The following is a 24,475-nucleotide window of genomic DNA, read 5'->3' on the forward strand; positions in this document are numbered from 1 at the left end:
TGGGCGCAACAGGCAGTACTATGCACGCCCACTTATCGTAGAGAATCTTATATCGAACAACCGCTTTTTTGAAATTGAAGATATTCTCTTAGATAGCATTTTTTACATCGCTGTTGAAGACTTAATATCATTTAAGTTAATAATGTTAAATTGGCGATATTGTCTTTTCAATCAATAAATAGTTGTTTAACAGGACTGTATCTCCTTAATGGCTTTGCCTAATTTATCTAATAATAATCATTTAGTTAAAATTAAACAAGATTTACCACAAAGTTAATTGTTCTTTTTACGTTATATATATTTTATGTACTAGACGTAAACAGCGTTGTATTAATTTAACTAAGTAGAAAGGAGGTCCATAATCCTTGCTGTAATTTAGATTTAATTTTTCGTACCGTAGTGCTGCGTAGCAGGGAGCTGGTCGAGCCACAGGCGGCATTCAGTGCTCGACAAGTCGGGAGTGCGCACGTGTGTCGCGGTACAAAAACATTCGAATTATTAGTATGTGTTAAGTGTTTCAAAGATGAAAGGTCGCCACCAATTCCGCCGTAGATTCAGTTTACAGCCTTCGTTCATGAAAGATGACACCGACGAAGAAAGGAAAACTCAGAGGTATTTTTTATGAATTAACATTATGCGTCTACGTCTCGTAGCGTCTTCTACGATCTTGCTACGCTTAAGATAGTAGCTAGATTCTTAGATGTAACAATGGTTTAAATTAGTCTTTACTTAATGTATTTAATTTTAATTATTTATTTAAAAGTAATTTTTTTATGCATTTTACGATAGTGAAGAAAATGACGCCTTCATTTACTTACTAAAACGCAATTATTTTAATTTTCTATGACATTTATAATGCAAATTCAATCTTCGGTCTTTTTCCATAGCTGGTTTATAGTTGGAGCAGGTGTGAGATCGATGAAATATGACATTTTGTATCGTGATAATATGATATACATAATTATCTCTATAGATAGCAAGTTTGATTAACCTGCCAATAGCGGTCCAAATAGCAAATATGCCCGAATGTGCTGTTTTGAGACACTGGGTTCATATACATGGCCATGCACCTACCTAGTGTCTCAAATGTAGACTTATAAATTGAATATTTAAAAGGTTTTAATAATTTTACCAACGTAGTTATAAGTTTTACTATTTTAACAATATGTGGACTTATTAATTGTTCAGAAATATGTGACTTTTTTTTAATTTTAAATATACAGTCCAAATGTAAAATGTTCTATAAAATCGGAATAAATTGATGTAAAACTGACATACATGAATTATTAATTTAATAACAAGTGGTGCATGAGTGCATTATAATTAACGCTGTCATGTGTAAGGTATTATAAAAATGTGAACACAAGCTTTAAATTGATTTATTGCACCCCGGTGCACGGTATTTTTTATAGCATGGATATATTAACTTTAAACTATATTAATATTGCTCTTTAAAACCTACAAGGCAAATCTTTAAATAGAAGGATTCTACAAGAAGATTTTGTATAATATAACAAAAAATACACTAACATAACAATAATAAAAAAAACCTGTATTCAAGTACAAAATACTGTTTAATATTAGTCAAAATTCAAAATTCCTCAAAATTCCTTCATTTGTGTCTCATCCTCGCCACCATCTCCAATTCAATCCTTCCCAGCTATTCCTTTTATTCCATCTTGTATATAGTATACTTGCCTATAAAAACGTTTTCAATGAAACAGATGTAGAAATTTAAGACCCACAGAGAAACTATTATTATTATAAATCTAACTCTAGCTTCCATCGAGCGTATTTTTGGGATTTCCTCAAAAATAATTGTTATATTTAAGCTTTATTAGTACTTTTAGTTCGGGTTTAGATGTTATTTAATATCTTTAAGTACAGCTCATAGTTTCCCTTACCAATGAATACCAATCAAACAAAGGCTGTATAGTTTGCTCACTGAGGCTTTCTTGGTTTTAGAAGCGTGGCGATTTTCTAAATCGACGGAATCAAGCCCCGAGAGTATAGCCAGACGTAGGCACTCTCTTTGACTGTTACTTTGCAATCATTTGTTACTTGTTAACATTTCATTATATTGATTACTAGCGACCCGCCCCGGCTTCGCATGGGTGCAATGCTGATACTTAATACACTACAGAAAATCTGTGAACGTTGCATATAAAATGTACAACATGTGGGTTATCCATAAGATAGACACATACCATCACGGACTTTTCTGTAGACCTTTTCAATGTGTACAATACTTAGTACATTATTTTGATAAAACTCGTAGGGTTCAGCCTGCGTTTGCAATGTAAGCGGAAAAAAATGTAATTATTTACGACATCACATTAGAAACCACAAAAATAACAGTACTTCTCCACTATTTAATGGATGTTATTATACATATAAACCTTCCTCTTGAATCACTCTATCTATTTAAAAAAACCGCATCAATCCGTTGCGTAGTTTAAAAGATTTAAGCATACAAAGGGACATAGGGACAGAGAAAGCGACTTTGTTTTATAATATGTAGTGATATTCTGTCGTTGTATCCGAGTGGTTAATATTAACTAGAACTAAAATCTTCTATTATTTAATGCCTAGGATCGAAACGAAATTCAGCAATGATTATAAATGTATGCGATTTAAAAATGATGTCTTAATGGATATAATCAATTTTTGTGTTTAGATACCATCTTAACATTGTTATCAGTTATTAATCGTTCGTAGAGGGTCAATTATATTTTTTCTGTTTATCTCATTTCTGTTTTTATCTAATTAAAAAACAGATTAATACAATTTAACACTACAATAGCGAAACCGCATGTAATTAACGTTGTCATTTAATGTAATGCTAATAACCCCGCGGCAGGAATTTCAGATGTTCAACTCATGTCGTGTGCATTCCAATGATTTTATAATCGAAATTTACTAAACACATAATAGTTACTAACGGCTAGGCTAGCAGAAAACCTGTATAATTGAATTACCTATTTATTATTTATATTAATTAACATTTATATGTAGATATATATATCAATCATTTATATTTAATTTAAAAAACAAATTAGTGAGCACTTTTAGCCTAGTGCCTAAAGTCGTTTCAATAGGTTCGATTCCCGGTTGTACATCAATGCCTTTTTTTATGAAAAAACTGGCTTGTCGTCGAAAAAGTCAACTGCGTGTCAACGGGGGTTGATAACGGTTGGTTTTAAAAAATTAAAAGAAGATATGTGTTACTGTCAAGTCGAGTTAGACAATCTTAAACCTCCTTATTTAGTCTAAAAGGCGACACGTTGTTTCTCCATATATTAGATATTGTTACATCATTATAATTTTCTTAAAGGCACACAGTAATTCGAAAAGCCTTCTGTAGAAAATTTCCTTAACAAAAGAAAAACTCCTTTTATTTTAATATAAAAGATATCTATCTCTCATAAACATGGCAATACATAATTATCTTATCATGTCCCAAACAAATGTACGTCTTATCTTTTCTCTCTGTAAAAAGTATTTAAACAGATTCAAAACCCGTATATTTTCTGCTCACATTTATAGTATCTGTGCAAATTCAATTGGCGGGAATTTACATAATCGAAGGATAATAAGCGAACAAATGTATTAAGGACAAAATGTATTCATGTGAAAATATATATCCAATTTCAATACATTTGAATATTTGTCTAAATTCTGAATTCATTACGTGTAAACCTAAATTGATAGTCTCAGTGCTTTATAGTTTATACACTGTGTCTTACATGCAGCTTTAGTGCATAGTAAAGCTTTTGTAGCTCAGAATAATATTAAATGTCTAAAATTGTATATTATTTACGCCATAGCTGAAGCTTAGCGATCCTTCGAGCTTTATTAAAGTTTTTCCTTTGCTTTGTATGATGTACGTACGAAAGGAAAGTTAAGAAAATTTCACTTCACTGTTTATATTTCATGCGTTTGACATGAGCCTTTGATACTAAAACGTTCTTTTGTTTCGTAATTTACTTGATTTTACTTCAATTAATTTAAATATTTAATTATAATATTTAATATTTTATATCATAGTCACCAGTAGGGGATTGATAAAGTATAGTAAACCTCCGTATAACGCGATAGAACCGGTGCTATATGGTAAATCGCGTTGTAGGAGTACAACCTTCTTTTCAAAACAATTCAAAAACTAGGAACACGCATTTTATAAAGTTACATACTTGAAACAGGTAAAAAGGTACGCCAAACTAAATTTTGTACTTTCACACTATATAATTATAATTGGAGAAATCACCGCATTATAGAAGGGAAATACCACGTTATATAGGGCATGGACATCGCGTTATAAGCCGGTATGGTATTGAAAGCAATCGTATTGTCGGATATATAGATTAATAGGAAAGAATTGGTTTTACGATAGATAAGATTGTTCAGATATTTATGTTCGACACATTGAAGACATTGTTAGGCTCATCAAGAGTTTATATTACCTTTTTCTATTAACAGATGTACCTAGATGTAGAATATTAACAGTTTAGATACCAATCTGATTCTTTAATCAATGTTTCAGTTATAGGTTAGGTTACTAAATCGGTTTTCCTACGACGTTTCCTACTGTGTTCTGCCGCGCACCATCATGTGGAACCAGCTGTCACACTATTTCTGAAACAATTCTTCTTAGGGTTCTACAAGAGCGTACTAATTCTTAAAAGGTCGGCGACGCACTCGCGAACCCTCTGACCGATAGTGTCCATATCCTTAACATCAGATTGTCTTCTGCCCGTTCGCAATCTGTTTTAGAAAAACAATTGCGTTCATAGACAGGAAAATCTGGTTGAGAGTACTATACTGGTTCTGAACATTTAACAGAACATTTTAATGGCGTAAAGTTGAAATTTGTTGAAACTAAGCACACATCTGTTTGAGTAAAAACGGTAGCGTGTACCATTTTGCGCCTTTATGCAAACTAAACGAAACATCTGTCACAAATACTTACTATGTTTGCTCTAGTATAAGAACAATGAATTGTGTTTCTATAAGAACTTTCCCTAGGTTTTTTTATAGAATAGGGGGCAAATGGGCAGGAGGCTCACCAGATGGTAAGTGATACCGCCGCCCATGGACACTTTCAATGCCAGAGGGCTCACGAGTGCGTTGCCGGTTTTTTAGCACATTCAAAAGACAGTCTTTCCAGTGGCCAGCTTTTTAGGTCTAGGCCTTAGATTTATTTATATGCTTCATGATCATTTGTCAATCTAATATTTCGGTTTCCTCACGATGTTTTCCTTCACCATTCGAGCGAATGTTAATGAGAGTTCAACAAAGAAAGCCAACACTGCTCTGTATTTCATTCTCTCTTTATTTTAAGCTTATTAAATGTAAAAACATATACATAAACCGATCTCTCCTTTTCTACATTATCTATATAATAAAACAATTGATGTTCTACATAAAATCAAATATTTTTTTGAGCTACCCCTCAAAATAGTCGTCGTACTTAGCACTACGCTCGACTCTGGAGGTAACCCCTTACTGTACTACAGTAATGTTTCCTTTTTAGTCAAAATGTAAACATATAATGTAGTAATAAAAAGCAAGCTTTTAACCTAAAGCCCGCCACACCCTTTTTGTTCGCTTTATCATTGGCTATTCATCCGATATTAATGTTTTCAAAGATGAGTCAGCATTACGAATTGTCAGGGTTAATAAACGATCAAATGTCATCCATCCTTAACCAGTAATTGTCGTCCATTTATATAAAGACTATTAAAATTGTTTATTTCACTTTTTATTTCTTAAGGACGTGTAAAATGAGTTTTTTTGTATATATAGTCGTGTGCTATATTAGTAATAAGAATAATAAATGCTTTAAATGACAATATATAAATAAATACAGTAAATAATAAAGATTTAAATTGCCTGGTAGATAGTACCGGTGGCCCCAGAAATGGTCTGACAACTGTATAAGACTTGTAAAATAAGTTTTAGTTCTCTTTTTGTATGTGTTCAGAATATTGTAAATTTTATTATAAATTAATAATACATTTTAAATTACTTTTAAATAATAGGTGTCATACACACTTACATCACTTGTCTGTCGTGACAAAATATTTACTTGATTATTACGTTATCAAATTAATATGAATTATATATTTTAACATTTTTCGTAATTTATTATAAACCCTGATTGCTATATTGCTTGCTTTGTATAAAAGATGTTTTTCGTATTCAATTATAGATACATTTTCGGCATAGCCAATTTCTCCCCTCGTCTACTTCGACAGATGTCTATTTCCGTTGAATTAAAAATATTTATGGTTTTTTGAACAAAAAAGGACATTTCTAAAATAGAAGAGAAGAGACTACATTTTGAGTTTCTTAAACAAAGGTACAAGATACAACATAAACTAGTTCAAACTTAGTTATATTAATACACACAAGAAACTTAATTATTTTCATAGACATTGATATATTTAAGATAAGTATAACATCAAAAGTCTTCATTGATAATAATTGGTTTTTAAGCCTCTTAGTCTGGGATCTAGTTAAAATTAAACTCTGGTCACCCTCTATCCTTTAATAATGATATTAATTTAAGCCGGATTCTGCCAACCGTAATTACCTGTTATTAATTCAATAGAACCACTTTAGAACTTATTGGTTAAATGTAATATACCTTATTATTAAATGTATCCGGAATGAAAGAAAAAAAACAGTGTGAATCTTTCCTCTGAATTCTGTATTGTTGTTAATTGTTTCTTTTAATAGGCAAGGAGGTGATCAGCCTTCTGACATAGGCCGTGCGAGTATGGGTCTAAAGTACGTCGTACGCTGATGTTTTTCTTCAGCGTATACAGTAAATGGGCTCTGTTATACAGATGCTTTAAATGATCTATTTAAAAACAAAATTAATTATTTAGAAATAGTAATTAAGAAACAGAGGTGCAACCATAATGGACACTGACAAACGGCTGACCCTGCTCCTGCTTGGTATGCTTGTATGCTCTCCTTTTGTTTACTTAGCATATTAGATAGTCAAGAGGTTAGCCATATCTCTTACATGGTATAAGGGTATAACAGCTCCTAGAAATATATAATACATAATATATATAAAACAGCCGTGATTCGAACATAGGACCACAGGTTTGAAGCCAATTCCGCAACTCATTTTCAAATCCATATAAAATTTAAGACGATCATCTTAAGTCGGTAATGATGTTAAATAAATAAAACAAAAGAAACCTAAATTAAAAAATGTACATATTTATTTTAAAAATAATTTAATACTAGTAAAATCACAAAATGGCTGACACAAAATAATTAACTAATTAAATTTTATATTATTTTTAGTTCAGTATTTATTTGTTGCATGTGGCATCGTTCGGGGTTTTAAAATTGTGTTATGACAGAAAGACCCCACAAAACACATTAAAAATAAAGGTAGTCCCGGGTTCAGAGGTCAGTCTTGGGTCTAAGCTGAACAAGCGAATATTGTGGTAATAATTCATCCAGAAGTTTTATTAAGGACCTGTTTGGACAAACACTTGTCATTTTCAATTATAGTTTACCCAAACTAATTATTATATTGTTTCTAAATAAGATTGGCAAACTTAACACGATGAACAAGTATGGTGCGTGACGATCTTCGATTGCCCTCCGATGGCTCAATAAAATTAATATGGGACCGCCCACTGATAAATAAAACGTCTCGATCGTAAATTCTATATTGTAACAGTCGTTTTCTATTGCGAATTGTCTCGGAATTACCTATAACATTATATTCGGAGATTATTGCCAACTTAATTCACTTAAGGGCAATGTCGTAAAATTTTATTGTTTTCATTGAGATTTCTGAATCGGCTCGTTCCAACGACAGATGTTAAGGTATTCCATTAAAATGGACCTGCCAGGCCTACTTTTAATATTATACCTTTATCACCGTAAAGTGTTGGACGTTTAGATACTATTTTTACCTACCGTTTCTCATAGTAAGATGATGACAAGTATACGCCAGTTTTATTTAGAAACAAAATAATTCAACCACGACTAGTTTGTATTAAATAACTTATTGAATGGGGATTTAAATTTTTTATTATTACCTACATAAGTTAAAGAAATTGTAAATACTGTACAAATGATTGTTATGATTACTGACATAATTACATATTAGTTTATGTAAACTACTAAAGATCTTAAAATGTTGAGTGACAAATATTACAAGAAACCGGTTCTTTATTAAACTTCTGGGTGAATTATTACGGCAATTTTTTGGCTTGTTAAGCTTAGATCGAAACTGAATTATGGGTACTTTTAATGTATGTTTGTAGATTAGCACTGGAATGTAAAAAAAGTCTTATTTGTATTTAATATTTATTTACAAGGCTTATAATGTATTAAGAGAATCATTTTTTTTTGGCGCTTATGAAACACAGACTATGTCAAAAGTACTCAAATGCGTATAGACTATAGCAAACGACGCTTACGTTTAAATCGTTGAATAAATGATGGTATGTAGAAATTATTTTACACGCTTTTATGACTTAATAAAATATAATTTATAATTTATCATATGTATCACCTCAAAAAATAATAGTAGAAATAATAACTGAAGCGTTTCGAAATAGAATTAAATACGATAATTATTTCAATATGCAACAGATATAAGAAAATCTCCCATAGAGGGCTCTTGAAACTTTAAAAAATCTTTTTGATCGTTTTAGCAGAATTCTGAAGCTTTTGAACTGAGCTTTGAAAATTTGGCCTATTGACCAATCCAATTAGAATAAAAAGGCTTATATTTATGAGGCTTTTATGTTAAATGACTTTTCATTAATGAACGAAAAGTAAAATATAATGTAATTGAACACATTTGACAGCATACCGACGTTTTAAAATATGCGTCTTTTTGTCAAAGGTCATTTAGGATATGCCTGACTCGACATCAATACTTACATATACCCGTGTTATCGACTAATGTTATATCAAGATATATATTTGTCGTGGATTCTAAGCGATTAATATGAGCCAGATAGTTATCACGATACGTACGAACTCACGATCGTTCAACGCACTACCGACAAATTGACTTTGACACATTGACAATTTACAACCTGTACGTGGTGTTGCCAATCTAATAAAGGAAATGACGATGATGTTGATGTTCTCTTTTTACATAATTTCTGACATATTTATATATTGTTTCACCGTCAATGTTTTGTCTAATTTATTTGATATTTATAATAGTCTTAACTTACAAAAAAAATATAATATACTTTTGCTTTTGGTCTTCTTAGCTTGACTGTTAATACATATAACATAATTTAGGCTGGTGTTTTCCACGCTTAACGAATAAGTATCGCAATATAGCGAGGAAATGTTGCCAGCGTTAAAGGTACACTGCCACAGGGACCAAGCTTTATAGTGATTGTCTATTTATTAATTTTCAATTTTAAATAACATTTTGTGTGACAAAATAATTTCAACATTTTTATTATTACCAAATTATTAAATGTCTTCATAGCCTGGCAATACTATGGGAATTTATGAAGACTGTGTATTTTAAATTAATAAATTATATACTTTATTTAATCCTCATTTAGAACCTTCGTAAGTTAAATTGGATAATATTAAAGTAAATGGCATGGGGATATTGTATCGCCCATTCTGTAAATGCAAACACAATTCGCTTTGACACATTATGAATTTATAAATTATTTTCGGTCTGAGAATACATTTACTGTTATTGGAAAAGTTTTGGGATCTGTTGATGTTATAAAGCCCCATAATGTTATAAAGATGGTCACACACATGTGTATTCCTCTCGCTATATGATTAATCACAACTCAAGTATGTATGATCTTTCGTGTATACTCTTCTGAATAGTAGGAATTATTTTATACCCGTCTCGAACACACACACAAAAACGCAACACAAACACGTATGAAATTTGTGTAGTTTATAACGAAACTGTTCAGACGAGGCACTGATTAACTGGGACAGTTTTGAATTCAAATTAATAAGTTAAAGTACATTTGCCTTAATAATTTTTATTATTTTTGTACAAAACAATATAAATATCGCAGTATGTTACATTAGAAAACCTCTGTGGTTAGTATTAATGTAACCATGGCAGTCTTGTTTAGGAGCGCGACAAATGCAAATAAAAATATATATTTTTTAAATTTAGAGTTTATGTTGGTTAGCGTTAGGCTATCTAGTATCTGTTCGGGTAGCCTATTTGTTAGCCGTGGTAGCAAATTCCTCAACGCCATTCTCTCGCCATATACGAGTCTGTACATCGTGCTCCACCCATTTTTTTATATGATCTCGAAAAAAGTGCTCGACGAAAACATTTAATAACTTTTTCTGTTATTGCCAGTACTTTGCAGTGTATTTACAAGAGTCACGTTTACTATACTTTGAGTGTGAATCTCACTCAGTCATTAAAGTACATATTTATAGTTTTATTATTATTAATTAACTATTAATTACATAAGATGTCACATGGTGTACTGGCTGCAGCTCCTTACAGACATTGTGTAAAAACAAAAACTTGACGATTAAAAAGAGTGGCAGAGAGTTTACTAAGAGTTCTTCTCGTCCGTACTAAGCCCTTGATTTGAGAACTGGCTGCGAACGTAAAATTAGGAGCATTAAGCATTTAATGTATTTCTTTATTGACATTCATAAGTGTACATTGTGTTACCTAAATGAATAAATGTTTTTAACGTGAAAGCATAATCTGTTACAGTTTTATGCGCCGATTGTTTGAACTAATAGCAAGACACGTTTTTTACGTAATTTTGATTGAGTTTGTACAGTTGTTGTGTATAGTTTGCTAACAGAGCGCTAAAAAAAATTTCAACCGGTAATAATATACCTGCCTATTAGGGCCAAGGATCAATCGGTGGCTATATTGTTAGGTTCCTTGATTTAGGTGGAATACCACACAGTTTCATCCTTCGCATTTCTGTTCCATTTATCATCCGATATCGCTATCCCAACTTTCGGTTTTCGTGTTACCAAAACTGATGAAGTAAGGAAGAGACAATTACACAGGTATAACTTTTTGTAATATCTACTCGACTTATGTTTGTCGAGGTAAGTGTGACAGGTGAGGTTTGTATTGATCGGTGATTGCGCTGATAAGCCGGCGACACTACAGCGGGCATCTGATAACAGCGTAATAAAGTACAATGATTTTAGAGGTCACACTGACATTATTATTATATTTGTCTTCCATTTGGACAAAGACACTTTGGCCGTGAAGTTTAAGTGCACAGGCGCTAAATATAGGTTTAAGTTGGCCTGGTACAAAGTACCGGTGACCCCAAAGCTTTCCTACTTTGTCGTATAAGTATCGCAATACTGCGAAGAAATGCTTTTACCGGTAAAAGCACACTGCTACAGGGAAAAAACCTTAAACTAAAGTAAGATAATCTAAAATTAAAGATTATTTGTTTAAAAGTTCTAAAACATCGTGTATATATAAAATTATATAAAAAATATGACGTCACAAATATAATACATCAATTATGTTAGAACATAAGCAAGCTAGCAAGGGAAAATATAAAACAGCAACCACAAAATAAAAATGAATATATCATAATAGAATCTTAAATCTCAGTAAGAACGTCAAATACAAAGTTACGGTAGGTATGTTGAAAAATCGTTGTAATAAATCTGAATCAATATATAAATAATTATTAGTATACAATACAGCATTTGAAAATTAAAATAGGTTTTAACTAAATAGGTTCATAACTTTGTATAATGTTGAGATAATGGCCTTGGATAATACACTTGTTAGAAGAATTTAACTCTATGATGTGGGTCCCGCAAGAAAAACATGTGCTTTAATATTCGAGCGTATTCAAAGTAAATTATATATTTATATATTTAGTTCCAGTATACACTGGAGAATTGCATTATTTATAATTAGTTATAAAAAAATATAGATTTATTTTTCTATTAAGTTACTGAAAAATAGGAAATAAATTAATAAAACTTGACCAATGCAGTCAAATAATTATAAACATGTAGTATATAAAATATTTTGAAATTGACAATATAGTATTTATTACTTTGTTGTACATTGATTACAATAAATATTTATATACAATTACAAACTAAAAATATATCTAATAACTACCTTAAAATTTAATTATTAAAAAATATTATTAAAAGGAGTCCCTTTAGGCAAGGTTCCGAAGATACTAGCAGCGTTCCCCCTTTGAATAGCTAGACTAATTCTTTGTGCGAGGTAGCTGCCAGCTCTTCGTTCTCCTGTGATGTCGACTAACCTTTTTGATAATTCCCTAAAAAGCTTTAATGCGCTAGGACCCCACGGACCAAGGGTCTCGACACCGAATGGGACAAAATCATATTCAGAGCCTAGACCCCTGTATTTGCAGACTTTAGCTTTTTCAGCCGCATCACAAGCCGCACCAGCTCTCTTGTTAGTTCCATGAAGATTGGAAGGGGCCAGTGTGTCTGAACAGGTGGCATCCCATACCAAAACCCGACCCATCTTCCATGGAATCAAACTCATACCGTCCGGTCTCTTGCCATCGTCTCTAGCAATTCCAGTCGGCTCAAGTAGATTAGACACGTTGACGGTGGCAAGGGACCGATGTATGATATCGTTGAGTGCGGCATGTCTCGAGAAGCGGCCAGCACTTTTTTGACATGATAGTCCGTGATGTCCTAGTTTGTCGACATCACTGCCACAGGGACAAGTATGAGGAGCGCAGACCGGTACCCCAAGCCGCAGACAGGTTGCGATTCGGAGCGTGTCAGGTTCAAGAAATGTTCCTGTATTTGACGAAGGGTAAGCGTGAAGCCAATAGCCGGCCTCATGCGTACCCACGGCCAAAAGCCTAGCACGTGCTGAACCTGTACTACGGCTCAAAAGATTGTCATAAGTCATTTTACTGTCTATGTCGTCCCAGCTCCTCTGTGAATTTAGAGAAAATGGAAAATTTTGACCTGGGCATGCAATTAAGAAAGCGTTTCTAGCTTCTTCCAAGCCAGCAATCTCAAAGTTTGAAGGGGATGCCCTTAAAATTTGACTTATGAGATTTGCTGAACTATGGACAGAAGATAGGAAGGCTGGTAAAGCGACACTGGAAATTTTGCGAAAATATAAATAAAATTATAACTTAATTTTTACATTGTACGACGGTTAACTTTTAAGATTAGATTTTCAAAACTTATATCATATAAACGGTTATATTTAAGCATAAAAGATTAATATGTCTTACTCATAAAACTAAAAAACATACTTTCCAAAATTATCATTAATTCCTATTCCCAATTATATTCCCTAAAACAATGTAGACATTAAGTCTACGTGGGTCGCCTTCAGGGATTAAATTTTCCGCAAAAAGGTAGCTAGTTAGCTAATTAAATGGGTCTATTTGATAATTAGTGACCTTATGTGTGTTAAGGTTTGTGTAAACAGCTGATTTAATGGAATTTAGGAGAATCAGTCTACTAATTTACTGAATTAGGAAGTAGGCGACTGTTTCGGATATTGATTTAGCTTTAATTTAAGTGAAACTGCTTAGTATCATACAAGTTAGTTTAAGCAGGTAATAAGTACACCTTCTTGATGATTTTCTCCAGATTCGCAGACACGAACGTATCAGCTCATCCGGTAGAGTATTTAACTAGATAATAATCTTATTTTTCTAATAATAATAATAATTTATTCATTGCAAGAATATGGCACAAATGTCAAGGTGGTATTCTGTATTGTTACTAATTATTTTGGAGCACTGTTCTCTTTGTATCTGGCGCATATCGCCACTTTTTTGGTCTACGTATCGTTAGGTCTCCTTATACAAGAGTTCTAAATAGAACAGAACTATGAAAGAAAAGTCATTAAGTACACATGATTGAACCCACGACGTTTTGAAAACAATTGAAAGATGCCTACTGGGTTAACACAGCTTTTTTAAAACACCGAACTTCACAAAGCGTTTTAATTTCTGGTACACCAAAGTCATTTCATCACAAATTAATCTATGAATTTTAATTGTAGTATTAGCTTCTTAAGATATATTTTTAAGTAAATAAAAATGTGTTTATATATTAGATTTAGGGAGCGTCTTAAGTAAAAGCTACTTATCGAGATTCCAGTTTCTCCATAACAACCTACACATACACACATAAATATATACTACATTGGTATAGTAAATTGTTTTCATTGTTTTTAAACAAACAATGTTTTTAAATCAGCATGACAATGTCTAAAAATTACATTAACAAAGATTTACGACATAATTACCCTAATTTTTTTATATTTAAATGTTGTCTGCTTAATTAATTATGTTTTCATTCAAAATTATGTTTTAATAATTTGAATACACACGTTTGAAGATTCAGTATTAATTTTAAATGTTAGAGTATTTTTACGAATGATTAAAATCGGCTAGCAAAAACGATTTTGATCGTACCTTCGCTTTTATGTAATTCCATGGAAAAAACAATTGCCCATCAACTTTCCTGTTGTACACATCAATTTCGTGATCATTTTATTTTCTTAATATATACTATCTACTATGCCTGACAAATGCCTTCGATTTTTGGGTCATTGTATGTTTTCCTTTACCGTAAAAATGAATTCCGTATATAGAAAGATCATTCTATTAGTTCATAGCCCTGATTCAATCACACAATTTCAGGGTTGAGTAGGGTAAATTTAACTCCTTCAGTAGAATATATAACTCGTAGAAAATAAGTTTGTTTAAAGTATCCCGAGCATACTTTACTGGTAATTGTTTTAATACAAGCAGATCTACTTTAATCCAACAACAGGATGTTGCGAATCTAACCGTTAGTTTCCATTTCCCAGACATGCAGGCAACAAGCCAACTTAAAATAACTTTTATTTTTGCAGGAACTTTCAGCGTTAAAAGCTCACATAACTTAAATTTTAAAGTAACCACAATTTTGACGAATTGTAACAATTAAAGTCTTTTATTCTTGGTTAAAAATTGGCTTAGAATCATGAGGTTATAAAAGACTGTGATACTGGCATCAGTAAAGATTTAGTCACAGACTAAATCTTAAATAGAAACCACCGCCTATGGACGCCCTCATGCCAGAAGGTTTGCGTGTGCGTTACCTTTAAGAATAAGTACGCTCTTTTCTTTAATCCTGTTAATTCAGAAATACTTCGGAGGACAGCTGGCCCACATTAATGGCAAAAAACGCCCATTTGTAGAATAACGAAACGGGACATTAAACATCCTGGGATTCTTGTCATCTAAATAATGAAGACATATAGGATTTTGGATTCTCTGACCAACTTTAACTGTATGACTGCTAGATTCGATATTGATCGCTCTGAACCTACGACCTCACGGTTAACTTACCCACTACTTAATTACGGTTATGCTCCTCTCTCGTGTGGATAAAATTTAATTACATAACGGTGCTATTTAGCTATAAGATTCCCGAAATTAATTTTATGTTAAGATTTTGTATGGCGGACATTAAACTTCATTAAATTGTTATTCTTTTTTACAGACCTGAAAAAGTGGATCACACAGCAGGCAGCAATAGCAACTTAACAAACAACGCTGTCCGGCACAAGATCGTCGTCTTAGGAGCGGCGAAAGTTGGAAAATCATCTCTGATATCTCAATTCCTGTATGGGACATTTTCGCCCAAATACAAAAGGACAATTGAGGAAATGCATCATGGCGACTTCAACGTGGCGGGAGTTAGACTAACTTTAGACATTTTGGACACATCTGGGGCGTATGAGTTTCCAGCTATGCGCGCCCTGTCCATGCAATCGGCGGACGCGTTCATTTTAGTCTATGACATAACTGATTTGGATAGTTTCGCTGAAGTGCGGGCTTTGAGAGACCAGATACACGAGACGAAGGAGAGCACGGCTGTTCCGATCGTTGTGGTGGGGAATAAGGTGGATATGGCTGAGTCTGGTGAGAGACAGGTTAGTTTATAGGTTAAGATGCTTTATCATATAGACTAGAATTGTGAAACTTCAGTACTCAGTAATTAACACGCTGTGAAGTGAAAACGGATTCTGATGATTGATGAAGAATTTAAATAAAACCATCGCAATACGAGGTTATTTCCGTAAAATTTGTACACATATAATATACACTTACATATTTAAAAGCGTATTTACGCATTTAAACTTAGTTACATATTACTATTACATATTAATTAAATAATTATCTAAATAGATAATTATTTAAGTAATATGTAATTTAATTATGTAACTAAGAACCTACTTTCTATCCGTAAATCAAAGATTGTTCACAATTCTCTCGTAATATAAATTAAAAAAATATTTTATTTAGAGAGTTATCTTCAAATTTTGCTTAATTAAAAACAAGTACCTATAGTGAAAGAGAATCTAACATTAAATGCTTTTAAACACTTCAATTTTAAATTGAATTTTCTTAATCGCTTTTTCTATCGCAGTCCCAACTAAGCTTTAAATCGCAGTTATTTATAGTATTTGATGCAGTTCATTCATTGGATAAATTGAATTTTCAATCGAAATGGAAATGCACGAAGCCAGATTTGTTGACGCTAACACGCTTTTTGATACGACAGTGAATTTTTGATAAACAACAATATAGTTCGGTCCCAAGAGTATTATTCAATGCGGGCGATGCAACGTTATAGCTTGGAGGAGATGAGGTCTTCTTTTACTGATAAAGTAAGATTTTAAAGAATGCCGGTTTCCTCACAGATTTGCCTACACCATTGGAACAAGTGCTAATTAGTTTATTTTACTTATCTGCCTTTTGTCTGGGGGCGCGCCCCACCAAGTCGAGCAAAAAAGCCGCATAGCCTTAGATTGTTACATCCTTTTCTCTAAAACACTTCAGGCCATTTTCGAGGGACCTATAACATTGGTGTGGATTTTTAATATAGATATTGTCAGATTAGGATGTTGTAAGGATGGACAATTATGTAATAAGTTTGGAGAGTTTTACAAGTCATGTTTTTATAGCTTACAATTATATACATTACATAAAAATACATATTTTATTGTATATTCTGACACCAATATAGACAATATTCTTAATTTAATTTATCAGCTTGGATGTTTATACGTCGCGCAAACGACTACTACTAATGGAACTGCATCACCAAGAGGCTTTAAAGCATTTGTCTCCTAAGAGTGTTGCAACATCGTACGCTAAAGTGCCCATAAATAAGATAACTAGAAAGAAGGAAATACATAAAAATCCTATAATATCCGCCAAGAGGATCTCATAAAGATCGGGGAATCTGAGAGACTAAGATGACTTCTAAAACGATTGACCGAACAGAAATCACAGAAGCAAGCCAGCCAGACAAAGATGAAAGCAGATATTTTGTTCTGTCACAACAGGGTGATGAGCATTTCAAATCTAGTTCATCCGGCTCGAAGGACAAGTGTAAAGCTTACCAGCCAGTGAACTATGAAAACTATTTTTTAAATTATAATTTAATAAATATCTATATACTATATGAAGTATATTAGCAAGCTGCACTAGATAAATATGAAAGGGTGAGTTCTTAACAACCTAATAGATCCTAACAGTTGTGCCCTAACAAATAAGAAGTGAAACATAAACTTATTTATGGGTTGTCTACACCAGGAAATAGATGTTATCTGATGATGATGTATATGATGTATCGTATTCTTTCAGCTATTACAATTGTAAATTTTTCAACACTTTGTCAATGGTACCGTGTTCTATGAGAGAAATGTGTTGTTAAATGTTATTCATCTACACTACATAATTTTTATCAATCTTCGAGTAACGTTTTCACGTGATCGATATATTAATAATGTGTAGTGCACTTAGTTAATTAGTGTGAACAGCACTTTAATAGTAAAAGGTCGCAAACAATATAAAAGTAAAACTAAACTGTATACAATAACATAACTTTAAACATATCGACGATGATATTAATATATACTTAGATAAACACAAATATTTGGCGCGTAACGGTAAAATGTGACGCGTAACCGAAAAATGTGACGGTAATTTTTTTCCAACGCCGATAAAGAAGTTTCAGTTCATTAAATACTAAATAAAACTAATGTATGAGTGGTGGGTGTGGAAATATGTGTAATGTATGTGTTTGAAAAAATTTAATTTAAAATAAGTAAGTAATAAAAAAATAAGTAAAAGTAAAATGAAGAATATTTAAAATATTTTTCATGCATTGTGCTCTGTGCTATTGTGGAGTTCATAATAGATAATGGATTTTAAAAGACTATTACATTGTTATGTATCAAGGATCAACTAGAATAACGAAGAATAGGAGAGATTTCAAAGATTATGAAAAGGAAAAAGAATACTTACCATACCATATTTAAGCTGAAATTAAATTATATTATGGCAAAAGTATAAAAATTTTGTGAGAAACTTAGGAAGATAGACAAAAAATGGCTGTGGCTATGTTTTGGACATCCTGTGTACACGAATAAGTTGTTAAGATTTTGTTTGACATTGATTAAATATATTGTTATTCACGTAAAACAATATTTTTGAACACTTGAGATTCTTCAGGTTTCTCCGCTCCGCCGCATTTTATCTTTTCCATCCATGACACCGCTTGACTAGGTCATACGGTGTTTTATTCGTATTATTCTTGAGAATTAATTGCCAATAGTATATCTTTTTTTACTTTTTGCTTGCTACTGTTCTGACATACCTCTTTTGCTTCATACACTTTCATCATGGCTGACATTATTATTAACATAATCCTTGATACGCAGCAAAAAGTCCTCAAAATGGCGGCGCTCTAAACTTCGTTTATGAATGAAAAAAAAACAAACGAAATTCATTGGCATTCTCTTTTATAGCCTTAGTTAACCTTACACGTAGTTGTGACATTTATATTAATTCAGGTTTATGTGTTTACACGATTACATACGTTTAAAAGCGGTATTGACTTAAACCATTAGTAAAGTTATTCCGATATTCCGCTAAGTAAACTGCGAGGTAGCAAATAACATATTTTGTTTGCGATCGGGTTAGGAAATGCAAACGGATGCAGTGAGTGTAGTTTATACTGTGGCAGCAGTAATAGGGTAGTACTAACTTACCAATATCCAATCCCTTGTGTCTTCCGCACGGACGCTTCGTCTCGTCGGTTTCATTTGTTCAAATAACTAACTTATGGCGAACTGTAACTCCCTTTGTATAGGGAAAGGGAGCCGAGATCAGGATGAATCAAATATTGTCTCGAATACTTACACTTACTTACTTTATACATATATACAAAAAAGGATATTAATGCAAACTTTTATTTACACTTTCCTGACATTTCTAGTGATTTATGTATAAATTTGCGTTTATAACTACAGTAACTATACATTATTAAAATATTCCCTAAAAAGAGGATGGGATATATAGCATGACGCACAGATAAAATGTGGACTTCAAAGATAAATATATGGAAGCACAAAGAGGAAGAAAGAGAAGAAGGTGCTCTTAAAGTAGGTGGATAGAAGACATAGAACATTGAGCAGGAAGCGAATGGAGGGAGAGAGCCACGGATACTGAAATTTGGAAAAAGGCTGGATAAGGCCTGAGGGGGAGAAGAAAGTAAGGATAACCAAGAAAGAACATATATATACAAATACAGTATTTAGTTTATGTATTTAAACTGACTTTATTATTTTTGACACTATTTAAATCTGCAAAGGTAGGAGCACTTGTTCTCCTCAAACAACAAATTAAAAATTCATTTTGTAATCTATATTTGTAAAATTCATTTTGAACTCTTTTATAGCCATTGCCAAAATTTACTTCTTAATCGTTTCCCTTTGGATAATTTCTTATTAATTGGTGATTTTAACACACCTGATTACTCTGATTCGATTAATCCCTCTCTGTCAATTTCCCCTAACCCGAGTAAGAAGCTCCTTCTACTAAATGAATTAATGTCACTGTGTAATCTAAAACAGCATAACTTTATCACAAATGCAAACGCTCGCTTGTTGGATTTGGTGCTTTCTAATATAGATTGTATAAGTGTCAATGAAACACTTGCATTAAGTTTGTTAGATAAAAATCATCCCGCAATTTTGATTACTCTTTCTCCGATTCAGATTTCTAAAGGGCTTCAACGCGCTAACATTAAACGGCTTAATTTTGCTAAATGTAATTTTGAAAACATTAAATCTGAACTCCAGTCTGTGAACTGGTCCGAAATCTTATCGTCCCCTTGTATTGATGAGTGCACCGAAGCTTTTTATGAGCTTTTATTTGAAATAATATCAAGAAATACACCAAGTTGTTGTAGCAAATTCTCATCTTATCCAGTCTGGTACAGCAAATCCTTAATTAAATGTAATAAAGAAAAAAACTTATATCATAAACGGTTTAAGAGGTTTGGGAATCCCCGCGATTACGACGTTTTCTCTTTGCTGAGGGAGAGATGCAAATTTCTTACCAAGATTTGTTACGACAAGTATATCGCATCCATCGAGGACTCGTTGGCCAAGGACATAAAATCATTTTGGAGATTTGTGAATAATCGTAAAGGCCATATTTCAGTGCCTCACACCATGACACTTGAAAATACTTCTGAGACAGACGGTCAGGGGATATGTGACCTTTTTTCGCGATACTTTGGTTCAGTTTTTGACGATAAAACTAATAAAACTATATACACTGACCAATCTGGTGCTGTAAATAACACGTATTTTAATATATTATCTGGCTTTTCTATTACGGTAACAGATATCAAACGTAAAATAGATAGTTTGGATATTAACAAAGGGGCGGGTCCTGACCTTCTGCCTCCTATTTTCATAAAAAGTTGCGGAAAGGAGTTGTCCATTCCATTATGTGTTCTCTTTAATAAATCGTTAACTAGTGGTGTGTTTCCTAAGCGCTGGAAAACTGCCCACATAATACCTATTTATAAAAGTGGTGATAAGTCCAATTGTAAAAACTATAGACCGATAAGTATTTTATCTTGCGCTGCTAAATTATTTGAGTCAGTGATGTATACTCATCTGTTCAGTCATTTTAAGCCTGTTCTTTCAGACAAGCAACATGGTTTTGTTAGAAACAGGTCTACGGTCACTAACCTTCTGGAATACAAAAACTATCTCTGTCAAGTGTTTGCCACAGGTGGCCAAGTTGACTCTGTTTACACTGACTTCTCTAAGGCTTTTGACAAAGTAAATCACCATCTGCTCTGTCATAAGTTAGCGTCACATGGTATCCACGGCAGTTTATATAGATGGATCTGCTCATACCTAGACTCTAGAACTCAGTTGGTTGCGTTAAAGGGCTTCATCTCTGCACCTATCGCAGTTACATCGGGAGTACCTCAGGGTTCCCACTTAGGGCCATTATTCTTCGTAGTTTTTATTAATGACCTTATTCAACAACTGTCCTGCAATTGTCTCTTATATGCAGATGACTTAAAAATATTTACTTCTATTACTAATTTAGATGACTGCTTAACATTACAGCGTGATATCAATACCGTATCACTATGGTGCAAGACGAACTACATGTATTTAAATATAGACAAGTGTTTTGTCATATCGTTTACTAATAAACGAAACAAAATCGTATGGAACTACGTCATAGATGGTCAATTAGTTAACAGATCAGATGTTGCAAAAGACCTAGGTATCCTGTTCGATGACAAGCTTTCATTCCGTGCCCACTATAGTCACATCACGTCTAAAGCAAACCATCTACTGGGTTTTATTCTTAGATCCACAAAAGGTTTTAAAAATCCTCGTAGCACCTTGTACTTATACTTCAGCCTCGTAAGAAGTATATTAGAATACGGTAGTCCAATATGGTCGCCGAATTATAAGGTGCACATTGACGATATTGAACGAATTCAGAGGAAATTTCTCAGAATTTTATGTTATCGTATAAAACCTGGCCGGTCTAACTTAAATTATTGCGATAGACTCCTGAAATTTAAAGTTCAACCATTAGAATCCAGACGCATAGTCTTCGACTTAGTTTACCTTTACAAAATCACCCACTCCATTATAGACTCTCCCGAACTACTAGCTCACATTAGCCTTAACATTAGATTTAGTGCCCGTAGAGCTAACGAAGTCAATTTATTTTCCCTTCAAACTTATAAGAATAACATCTCTTTTTTCAACCCTTTGACCAGGATGGCTCGTCAATATAACGAGATGGCAAAGAGCAACCACTTACTTGTGGACATATTCTGTCGCAACATCAATAAATTCATTAGTGTCGTTAAAGACATCCTCCATCGTAGGTTAAGTGCTGACCCTTGTGGTCCTGGTTAACGTTACGTTAAATTGGTGTCGAGGAACTTATTATTATTATTATTATTGTTTTTTTTTTACTATGTTACCTTTGTTAGTTATGAGCCTTTTATTGATGTAACATTAATTTTGCAGTGTGCACATGGTTTTACATTAGAATCCTGTTCATAACTATTAGTTTTAAGTTTATTTTTGTAAAGATTATAATGTGTTTTGTGCACCAAATAAATAAAAAAAAAAAAAAAAAAAAATCTATACTAATATTATAAAGAGGAAAGGTTTGATTTTTTGTTTGTTTGTATGAATTGAATAGGCTCATAAACTACTGGACCGATTTTAAAAATTCTTTCACCATTCGAAAGCTACATTATCCACGAGTAATATAGGCTATATTTAATTTTGAACAATCTATACTAATATTATAAAGAGGAAAGGTTTGATTTTTTGTTTGTTTGTATGAATTGAATAGGCTCATAAACTACTGGACCGATTTTAAAAATTCTTTCACCATTCGAAAGCTACATTATCCACGAGTAATATAGGCTATATTTAATTTTGAACAAAAATAGGGTTCCGTAAGATATTAGGGTTTTTCGGACACAAGGTGTAAAAAATCAACCAAAAACGTTACTTATTTTGAGTACCCTGCCTAAACTATTAAAGATAGAACCATAAAATGTTCTAAGTAACTGTAGATCTTATAAATACCTACAAAAAAGTCCGCGACACACTATACCTATCTATGTCGAGTGAGGCACAATAACCATAAATGATATATGTACATGGCAAAACGACGTTTGCCAGTTCAGCTAGTGTATAATAAACACAGTAAAATTTCCAATTATATTTAACCAAATTTAAGATAAGCCCCCGGCACCCTTAGACCTTTTGAAAACACCTGGCAACGTCATCTCAAATAAAAAAATAAACATCGACTCGACATCAGTATAATGAAGTTGAACAAATCCCTCGTATCTCACTTCACGGCACAGACATCATAATTAAAGCTGAAAGTTCGCAAGCCTTCATTTGTCACGTTTATCTTGTCAGATTTCAGGCGGAATGCGACCCTTAAGAACATTTATACTTAAGGCAATAAATCGTTAGTCCTTAATTACGGTATAACGTTAAATTAATTTATTACATATACCTAACATATACTTTAATTGGTATTTTACTTATAGTTATAATGTCATGTGAAACATGGAGTAAGCTTCTTACAAACGTTATGTAAAACAAAAACTTGGCGATTAGAGTGGCGGAGAGTTTATTTTCAGTTCTTCCCTCCCGTTCTACGCACATGATTTGAGAACTGGCAGTAAATGTAAAATTAGATGCAAGTGTACATTGTGTTACAAATATGAATAAATGAATTTGAATTTAATGTAATTCTTGTAATAGTATATTCCTACGCTAGCAGTATGGAATCTTACCCCATTCATAAATTTTAATAAAGTCTAATTGCATCGTTTAAAGTAAAGTTCTCTGTCTTTCATCATAATTGGACAAAAAGAGACAAAAGAGTAGTTAAAATTACACAAAATTCGATTCAGTGTGTATAATATTATTTTAATTTCAGGTCGACTTTCACACAACGGAGTCCGTTGTAACCGTGGATTGGGAGAATGGTTTTGTGGAGGCATCGGCAAAGGATAATATGAACGTGTCTCAGATCTTCAAAGAGCTTCTGGTGCAGGCTAAGGTGAAGTACAACTTGTCGCCCGCGCTCCGGCGAAGACGGCGGCAATCATTGCCCACTGGACCCCAGGGTCCACCTGGCTCGGCTGCCAGCCCCTCTTCCTCTAATGCTCCCCATGTACCTTCCCCCGCTCAGCTCGCGCACCTTCAACAAATTAGGGAAAGAAACGCGAACAGTAAACGCAATTCCTGTACAATTTCTTAAGTGTAATTTAATTAAGTAGAAGACAATCTTTCTAAATGTTGTGATTACATGAGAATGAATATGCATTTCCGAAATAACTTGATAAGTACCGTGAATTCTATTTTTAAATATAAAACATATTATGCTAATGAAAGGACTTTATTCAGTAAGATATAGACTCTTATGTATTGTGTACAAGGCTACTTAAAGATTTAAGTTTGTATCATTTTATAATCAGATATTTCATATTATTTCAAAACATTTAAATAAACATCTCTTGATTTTAGTTACACTTCAAATTTACAAAGAACAAATGGCTGAATTAATACAATCATATCTAACATTAT

At 32.9% G+C, this 24,475-nt stretch overlaps 1 protein-coding gene across 1 annotated transcript; it reads left to right on the forward strand.

Annotated features, from left to right (window-relative positions):
• The first annotated feature begins 456 nt into the window (after positions 1-456).
• Positions 457-24,475, forward strand: LOC110991557 (ras-related protein Rap-2b). Its single transcript, XM_045630211.1, has 3 exons — positions 457-612; positions 15,508-15,940; positions 23,826-24,475. The coding sequence occupies exons 1-3, from the start codon at positions 524-526 to the stop codon at positions 24,147-24,149; spliced, it is 846 nt and encodes a 281-aa protein (XP_045486167.1). The 5' UTR covers positions 457-523; the 3' UTR covers positions 24,150-24,475.

This window comes from Pieris rapae, chromosome 11 (assembly GCF_905147795.1).
Source record: "Pieris rapae chromosome 11, ilPieRapa1.1, whole genome shotgun sequence".
NCBI lineage: Eukaryota > Metazoa > Arthropoda > Insecta > Lepidoptera > Pieridae > Pieris > Pieris rapae.

What these genes read in the sequence shown, in the direction of transcription:
- LOC110991557 (XM_045630211.1), top strand. Translation starts at nt 524, where the DNA reads ATGAAAGGTCGCCACCAATTCCGCCGTAGATTCAGTTTACAGCCTTCG. An exon ending in GAAGAAAGGAAAACTCAGAG is followed by an intron (nt 613 to 15,507) that starts GTATTTTTTATG and finishes TCTTTTTTACAG; the next exon opens with ACCTGAAAAAGTGGATCACA. An exon ending in CTGAGTCTGGTGAGAGACAG is followed by an intron (nt 15,941 to 23,825) that starts GTTAGTTTATAG and finishes TTTTAATTTCAG; the next exon opens with GTCGACTTTCACACAACGGA.